General features: G+C 42.1%; 3 gene segments (V, D, J or C); all 3 read left to right on the top strand.

Annotated features, from left to right (window-relative positions):
* The first annotated feature begins 983 nt into the window (after positions 1 to 983).
* LOC118238942 lies at positions 984 to 1,797 on the top strand. The segment is given in 3 exon segments: positions 984 to 1,029; positions 1,110 to 1,451; positions 1,673 to 1,797. Coding segments are annotated over 3 exon segments (513 nt in total).
* A 4,086-nt stretch (positions 1,798 to 5,883) lies between these two features.
* On the top strand, positions 5,884 to 6,281 carry LOC118238883. The segment is given in 2 exon segments: positions 5,884 to 5,929; positions 6,013 to 6,281. Coding segments are annotated over 2 exon segments (315 nt in total).
* A 2,478-nt stretch (positions 6,282 to 8,759) lies between these two features.
* LOC118238941 lies at positions 8,760 to 9,363 on the top strand. The segment is given in 2 exon segments: positions 8,760 to 8,803; positions 8,883 to 9,363. Coding segments are annotated over 2 exon segments (525 nt in total).
* The last annotated feature ends 102 nt before the right edge of the window (positions 9,364 to 9,465 follow it).

Genomic DNA, 9,465 nt, shown 5'->3' with positions numbered 1-9,465 from the left:
AAAATGAGTTGATTGTGTTTGGTGTGGCTTTCTTTAATATGATCTGTTCAAACTTCTTTCCATGTATTGAAAGTTACTGCATAATTTGTCTAAAGTTAGTCAAATCATAATCTTTCTTAGTTCTAAAACTTCAGTAGTGATAAGAACAAAGAAGAAAATATGCTGTTTGAACATCTCTGAAGCAGTGAAGAAAATCCATGTGGTGTGTGAACCATGAGTTCTGATGTGCCCTCTTCCAGGAAGCTCAGCATTTCAGAGAACTGAGTGAACAAACCAGGTCTCTGCCTACAGTGTCTATTTCTTGCTGTTATTTTCAGAGTCATCAGCAATAGAGTACAGTTATATAGATGAAGACACTGACAATTGTATACACAAAATCACAAATACTCAAGGCAGGAAATTGACAGATTAATAAAGTCAATAAAATATCACTCTCTTCAATGCAATTGCAGATTTCATAGTTGCCAATCTACAGATGGCATATACTTGCTCACTGTACAAAAAGTCTACAATCTCTGTACTTTTTTGAGAAAAAATGCACTGGTAAGACTCACATAGGACGCCTCTTGGGGCCCCAGTCACTGTGCATCATGAAGGCAGGAGAAACATCAACTCTTTGAGCTCTTCATGCATTCTCCATGTGAACATGCAGGGTAATGGTCCTGGATGAGTGGCAGAGTCAGAACCCTTCAAGTCAGAGTGAGAGGTCTCTCTCAAGTTTTCTGCATCCCACATCAGGCACGAGAAGTGTGTCCTGAGGACCCTGGGCTTATGTGTTACCCAGTCTCTATGGGGAACAGATGTGAACTTCCCTGAGTCATTCTTTGTACCTTATCAGAGCCTGGCTCCCCCTAAGACCCAAAATTTAAATACTCCCTCCTTCAGAGTCAGCTCCTGGAAAGGGAATGCAAATCTCTCCTGACTCCACCCAAGCATAGGTTGAAAAGCCAAAGCTGGGCCTGGGCACTCACTGGTGTGCAGCCATGGCCCTGTTTGCCTCCTCATTCCTGCTGCTGATTGTGCCTGCATGTGAGTGCCAAGGATTCCTACTGCATGATCTCCCATAATTCACTCTGAGCCAACCTTACCTTCTACTTTTTCCTCCACAGATGTCCTGTCCCAGGTTACCCTGAAGGAGTCTGGCCCTGGGCTGTTGCAGCCTTCCCAGACTCTCAGTCTGACCTGCTCTTTCTCTGGGTTTTCACTGAGCACAGATGGTATGGGTGTGGGCTGGAACCGCCAGCCCTCAGGGAAGGGTCTGGAGTGGCTGGCAATCATTTGGTGGGATGATGATAAATATTACAACCCATCCCTGAAGAGTCGGCTCACAATCTCCAAGGACATCTCCAACAACCGGGTAACCTTGAAGATCGCCAGTGTGGACACTGCAGATACTGCCACATACTACTGTGCTCGGAGAGCACACAGAGACACAGCCTGGGCTGACAGCTGTACAGTATCTCAGGCTGGTTCTCAGCTCTGTGTCTTCCTCCTACAATCATGGTGTTGGGAGTGGGCAAACATTTCCTTCTGGCCTGTGGGGTTTCCTGTTCACTCTGATTTTCAGATCCCTGGTTCCCTGTTATACAAATGTGGCCTCTTATAACTATTGTTCAGAAATGAAAATCTGTTTTGTTTTGTAAAGATTAGGTGTGTCTGGTTCTTTATCCAGGTGGTTCAGGGCTGTGGTTCCCTCTGTTTTTGGCCTCAAAACTCCAGAACTGCAGATTCCAAATCATTGTAACATTCACCTTTAGTAAACACCTGGATATGGAGAAGACTGACATTTCTGGATAAGCATTTACGAATTGAGTCATTGACCAAAGTGTCCCCATGGAAACTACAAGATAATTCAAGCTATGGCCTCAGGCATTTGGTTGCTCTCCACAAACTGATGGTGACATCCTTGTGCTGAAGAAAACACATATCTCACAGAATATGGAGAATGTGAGTTGGTGCCTAACTGCAGGCCTCAGCCCCACCGACTTCTGTTCATAGCAGTGGAAGTTACTTGGCCTGTTCTCAGAGGAGAATCAACCTAACAGCACACTGTGAACTACAATGGTGACCTGCGGGTGAGATTGTATTTACAGCCCACTCTGTGAATGTAGCCCATGCCTGAAACTACTAGAATGTTCTGGAATCTGACACAAGGTAGCCCTTGGGCTTATGGGAAAAACAAATATTCTGCTAAAGCAGTGATTTTCAACCTGGGCTGCTACCAAGTTGGGAACTGAACAACTCTTCCACAGAGTCCTAGGTCTCTTCTACAGCGGCCACATATCAGATGTCCTGGATGTCAGATATTTACGTTATGAGTCATAGTGGAAAAATTCTCGTTATGAAGGAGCAACAAAATAATTTTATGTTTTATTATTACCTACTACCTACTACCTCCCTCATGAACTAATGAATCCTGCCAGATTCTGGGTAAACAGGGAATTATTTTTTATTATATTCATTTTTCATTTTCATTTATATTTTTGAACAGGATATCATATTCAGATGTATACTTAATGGTATACTCACCAGGCTCCATTAGTTTTAATACCAGGGCTACTTAGACTTCCCTTATTAAATTAATGGGTCATATAACATCAAATTTAAATGAACACATAGAAGGGTCTTGAGGGAGAAAGGAGGTTTGACAATAACATGAGGAAGGTAACAAAGGTTTGTGCCATAAACATGTATGTAATTTTTGGAAACCAACTTAAATTTTTAGGAACATAGAAAGAAAATAACAACTATACATTTTTCTTTTCCAAAAGAATTCGGAGACCAATTTTTAACCCAAATTCTCTCATCAGGATCAATTCTCGGTAGAAACTGTCACTGAGAATTCCTTCAGTGTGTGAGTGAACATGTACAAGAACCAGTTTTCCCTGAAGCTGAGCTCTGCTCCCACTGAAGACACAGCCCTGCCTTACACTGCAGCAGACACAGTGAGCAGGTTCTCTGAGTGCCCAGAAACAACCTCAATCTGAGGATGGTCAGGACCAGCAGGGGGCGCTGTAGACCCAACTTTCACCAGGAAAGAAAACATAGTAGGTGAGAGAGACATCTGGAGAGTGAGGGAGTCCTCAGGGACCCTAAGGTTTCCTATCCTGACCTCAAATAACTGCAGAGACTACGTGATACAGTGATGTAGTTACTGTGACAAGACTCCAACTTAGTAGAATATAAAGTATTTGCTAAGGAATATTGCACATAAAAGTTTTATTCATTACATATGAACCTTATGGAGAAGACAAAATCAATACAATATACACAAAGAATGATGGGAATTTTCAAACATGTCTTATAGTCATCAGAACCACCAGCAGCAGCTTCTGTAAACCTATCTGTAACATCTTTCCACTGTCAGGAGGGGTTTTCTCAGCTGGAGTATATGACTGTGACCTGGGATCTCAGGTCTTGATGTTCCTCCCACAGTGTTGAGCCCAGGCATTTCTGATAGGCAAGTGTAGGAGCCCTGGTCACAAGGCATCGTCCACTGTCCTGTGAAGCCCTCAGCTCAGAGGAAGGAGAGAAAGAGAAGGTGGGCATGATGGCATAATTGTTGTGTGAATGTTTACCCTAAAATGAAAGATTATTAGGTAAACTTGGAATACTAAACCTTAATGCATGTTTTTTTGTGTGAACTGGGAAAAGAGAAGAGAGTAAATTAATTACAGACTGTCCATTTAAACATTTAGGATTCTGAAAGTTTAGAACTGATGTTTTCACAACTTACAGATATCTCTACCCAGCTTGTGAATTTAGATAATGTTCTCTCCAACATCCTGGGTTTGAGGCCATCTTTATCTCTTCACAGCACTCTGGAGCTCAGGTGGGGGCAACTTCTTCTCTTTCCAACCTTATGTTTAAGGGATTAGTGTCCTTCAGTCTGGGGTGATGTCCCAGGTGTGTGTACTGCACCCATCCTCGTGTTCAGATTTACTCCAGATTTTCATTATATGACAAAGAACCTCCTATCCACTGTTAGAGTTTTAGAACCTCAGCTTACTGGGGAGATTGCTGATAATTTCTCCTGAGGCATTCACTTTCTTTCCCTTGGCTGGATGAGGTTTGCACCTCATGAGATTAGATCCGGCCTCTGGTAGAAGACTTTACACATCAACTAAATGCAGGTTTGCTTGCTGCTCAACTCTGTGCAGATCTTAAATCCCACCAGTCACATCATCAACATATAACATGCTCTCCTCACATGCATCACACAACTGTACCGTCATTTTCAGTCCAAGTGCTTGAGAGTTTCTGAGGGGTTAATGAATTGGTAGTTGCAATTTATCTAACCCATGTTCTCTCTGAAGTACTTTTCACTCACATGTTACAGTAATAAATAGGAAGAGTGAGACATGCCTACAGCACTGATTGGAAATATATTAGATAGACTCTCAAGTTGACTATATCTGAGGTCTGGAATTTTGATTTTCATGAAGTGGTTCAGAAAATTGTCTGAGTACATGAGTTACTCTGAAACGACGTTACAGCAATACATTGTAATTTTAAATATCTTATTGGCAGGGAGCATTAGTCAACATTTACATATGTTTTTGTTAGAATAAATTCCTGCATTTTAATTTTGGCTCTCCATAGTCCTCACTTGTCCTCATGTTTTTTGTTTGTTTGTTTTTTTGTTTTGTTTTGTTTTGTTTTTGCTTTTTACTTTGGAACCAGATGTACTTCAAGTACATCTGAAAAACTTAGGAAAAATATCTGTATCTGCTGCAGCTCATATCACAGATTTCAGACAGAACACCACAGTTTTAAGTCCTGCATGAACAAGTCTCTGAAACACAACGTGAGTGTTCCTGGTTAGAAATGAAGTTCTCTCTTCAGAAGAGTCTGTCACCTGCCTTCTCTGCAACAGGAACCAGCGGTCCTTGCATCTCTGACCCTCTGGCCCCTTCACCCAAATGCCATGACTCTGCCTCTGTATCATCCATTCCAGGATGTTTTCCTTTCAATGAGGATGTGTGTGATGATCCTGGAATCTCATGGAGACAATGTCAGATATTCTCCAATTTAATCATAGAACAAATATCAGCTTTATGTTGTATTCTGCTGGACAGTTTCACTTATAAGTTGTTAGGAATTAACATACATGGTTCTGTGTTCCTATCCAATACTTATAAACTACTTAGAGTCTCATATAATATCTGTGTTTCAGAGATGATCTTAATTAATACAGATATCTCAGGTCATGCTGATTTTCCTCAAGGTGATATAAGTTTCATATCTTTCACACGAAATATTCCCATTATGTCTCACATATAACCGTGTCTTCTTGATGCAGTCATCTGCTGACAGACATGAAGTAAATAATTTATTGTAGACAGTGCTGCAATAAATATTAAAATACAAATGTTTCTGAGGTATGTTCCCTTTAGGCCAATTCAGTGAGGTGTTTGTATGTAGCCTACTTGAAGGACAAGTACTGATTTTATACATCTGAAAGGGGCATGTAAATTCTCAAAATTTATCATATTTTGAAATTTCCATTCATCACCATCATCATCACAACCATCTTCTTTAAATAAATCTGACAACCTTGTCACAAAGCAGAGCAACTCTCTCCGGCCTCAAATCAACCAAGAGTTTAGGTCATGGTGTTTCACCCACAGCATCTGCACAGCCCTGAGCTAAGACAATGAATGCATTTCCTCAGACAGCGTTAGTATTTGGCCATCAGAATCCTTTTCCTGACCCAAGTGTCCTCCATCTCCTCAAACTTGGGTACGTCCTTATTTAAAGTAATTCTTTGCTCATGAATATGCAAATCATGAAATCTGTGCTGGTAAATACAGATATATCCACCCTACCAACAACACATGATCAGTGTCCTCTCCACAGTCACTGAGCACACAGGTCCTCACCATGGGATGGAGCTGGATCATCCTCTTCCTCATGTCAGTAATTACAGGTAAGGAGTTTCCAGTTCCAAACATGAAGACTAGACAGGGACTGAGGTGACAATGAGTCTGAACTCTGTCTTTCTCTCCACAGGTGCCCACTCCCAGGTCCAGCTGCAGCAGTCTGCTACTGAGATGTTGAAGCCTAGGGCCTCAGGGAAGTTGTCTTGCAAGGCTTCAGGCTACACCTTCACTGACCATGTAATGCACTGGGTGAAGCAGAAGCCTGGACAGGGCCTGGAGTGGATTGGATATTTTAATCCTTATACTGGAAATACTGGCTATGCACAGAATTTCAAGGGCAAGGCCACGCTGATTGCAGACACATCCTCCAGCACAGCCTACATGGAGCTCAGCAGCTGACATCTGAGGACTCTGCTGTCTATTACTGTGCAAGAGACACAGTGTTGCAAACACATCCTGAGTGTGTCAGAAACCCTGGAGGAGCAGGAAGATGAGAGGACACAAATTAGCCTGGAGAGTTGCTCAGAAATAAGGAATTTGAGTGTCCATTCATCTGTCACTTCACACAGTCGTACCTTCTCCGAATTACAACTCTGCATGAAGTGATGCTGATTTATGATGCCTTAGTGTACACCACAGCTTGTCAATCTCTTCACCAGGGCCACCTCTATTGATACTTTTCTTCATTAATAAAACAATAAAAGTGAAAAGTGTCATTATGTATTATGACAAAAGTATCTCTGGATTCTATGAGACTGGGACATTTGTTGGCATAGCTTTTAGACAATTAAAATAAGAACTGGCTCAGTAATTCCACATAAAATATCTGGGAAAACAAATCTCTTCTTATAGGCTGTAACTTTACATGGCATCATGGGTAGCTTTAACTTTGTCTGTGTGGTCCAGCAGAAGTTCCAGTCTCTTAGAATGTGAGATACGTATCAAAATACACTGCCAGACAAGTATAATCCTGTAAGTTTTTCAACAATATTATCATATTAATTTTCACACAAATTGTTAATCACATCAATGTATGTACATGGTCATTGAGGTTGGTTCTGAGATCAGACAGTATTCACTGGTCCCATATTTACTTGCTTCCCAGTATCAGTCACCTGCCCCACAGTCTCAAGGCTTTGTAGAACATGGACCTTTACTGATACACCATCATCTCTCAGAGGCCATTGGATATCTGCTGGTCACCTTTGTTCTACAGAGTGTTTGGATTTTTGCCAGGTAGAGTAATTGTAGACCCTGTCCATCAGCTGTGCTATCAATTCAGTTCATCATCAGTTGTCATTACTAAAGCTAAATTCAACAACACCAAGGAATAAAATGAGTTTCCTAGATCTGGAAAACAATTGAGGCACAGCTCACTATTCATTCTTGAAGTATCTACTCAACAAAACAGTGGAAAATGAAGACAAACGGAAAAGCCATGGTTGGGACACAGTGCATGAGCCCATAGACAAACTTATAATAAAAGTAGCAGACAGCACTGGAGAGCCAAGTTCCTTAGAAGTAAATGGTAGCAGAAGCTGATATGAAAGTTGTGTGCTGAGGGGATTCCAGCAGCCTTTGTGGATTTCGTTGCCAGAATCAATACATTCAGAGACTGCAGTGTAGATAGAACAGAAGCGATGCAACAGACTGGCTCCAGCTGCTTCTCTCCTTCAACATTAGGTCCATCTGATTTATGATATTGAAGTTAGAGCTTAACAGACAAGAGCCAGGTGACTCTCTGTATCATATATTTTCGTTTAAATGTGTGTAACAATAATTCAGAGATTTATACTGAATTGGAAACATTATACACTGTTATATTGAATTATCTCATGTATGGGAGCAACTTCTGAATCCATCCTTCATGAATGAATACTTTCAACTCCTGGAGAGATTTAATAACACGTACCCTGTCCAAAAATAAGAGGACAGTGGACCTAGAGTAGGGGAGAGAGAGAGAGAGAGAGAGAGAGAGAGAGAGAGAGAGAGAGAGAGAGAGAGAGAGAATCTGGCTTTGAGGAGACATTGGTAGTAATTTTGACACAACATGAAATCCATCTCTGAAATATCCAGTCTGCATATCCCAATAAACAAAGCCATTTATCCTGGTAGCTGAGCTCTGTGAGCACTTATGTTTCAGGGATGTGTTACTGATCAAGACAGACAGTGCAGTTTCAGTGTAAGCAATCAGAAACCAACCTTCAAGGAAGATCAGAACCAACATGGAGGACAATGGAACAAAGGTGTGACCGAGATATAACTCTAATGCACAAACTGACTTAGTGAAGTCCATTCTATATGGAGAGATACCTTGTCCAGCCTAGACACAGGGATGCCCGGTGGTGGGGAGGCACCTTGTTCCTGCCTCAAGGAGATGATGGACAGAATTAGTAGATTCCTAGGGGAGACCTTATACTCTCCAAGGAGAAGATGGGAGTGGGAGTAGCAATCAGAGTGAAGGGAAGAGAATCTGGGATCGGAATATAAAAAAATAATTAATCAGTTAAAATAATAACATGTAATATGTTAAGAAATAAATGAATTGTGAAAAAGCACAAAAATATACAGGACCAGAAGAATTTTTTGGAGGTTTGGAAGCAGAGGTAGGGTCATGACAATATGTGTTTTCTGTGATCCCTGTAGTCCCCATGCTCTCTTAATCAAGACACACACTGTAGGAAGTCAGACACAGTGATGTCTGTGTTGTAATAAGGAAATGGAGTGGTATCCACCCTCCTCTTTATAAGGACAAGGCTGACTCCCCACATGCAAATGCATCTTCTAGCTCTAAGTTAAATCCCTTCCTGAGCTGTGGGAGCTCACATCTCTCTCACAAGAGGCTGACCTCTGAGAAAAGGGGGTGTAGCCTAGAAGATGAGACTGTTGGGTCTTCTGTACCTGGTGACAGCGCTTCCTGATGAGTGTGACCATTTCATACAAGTGTCCATGAGGGGATGTGACAACATGTGATTGACAGAATTGACTCTTTCTGTCTGCAGGTGTCCTGTCCCAGATCCAGCTTCAGGAGTCAGGACCTGGCCTGGTGAAGCCCTCACAGTCGCTGTCCCTCACTTGCTCTGTCACTGGTGACTCCATCACCAACAGTGGTTCCTGGTGGATCTGGATCAGGCAGTTCCCAGGGAAGAATCTGGAGTGGATGGGGTACATACATTATTATGATGGCAGCACCTACTACAACCCATCCCTCAAGAGCCGCATCTCCATCACCAGAGACACAGCCAAGAACCAGTTCTTCCTGCAGCTGAACTCTGTGACCTCTGAGGACACAGTCACATGTTACTGTGCAAGAGACACAGTGAGGGGACTTCAGCATGAGCCCACGCAAAAACCTCCCTGCAGAGGAGCTCTGGGCCAGCAGGGTGCGCTCAAGCCTAAGGAAGCCCAGGAACTTTTAGTCTTTAGAATAGGGAAGGAAAAACAGTCCCACAGACTGTCCTCAGTTCTAAGGATTTTCTAATAACAGCCAATCCTCAGAATCATTAGTGCAGAGTGGGCATGGAAATAAGGTGTAGCTTGGTCTATGAACAGAGGAGATGATGTCATCTTTAACACACTGTAA

The sequence above is a fragment of the Cricetulus griseus genome, chromosome 5 (assembly GCF_003668045.3).
Source record: "Cricetulus griseus strain 17A/GY chromosome 5, alternate assembly CriGri-PICRH-1.0, whole genome shotgun sequence".
NCBI lineage: Eukaryota > Metazoa > Chordata > Mammalia > Rodentia > Cricetidae > Cricetulus > Cricetulus griseus.
This window is presented reverse-complemented; position numbering and strand designations above follow the sequence as displayed.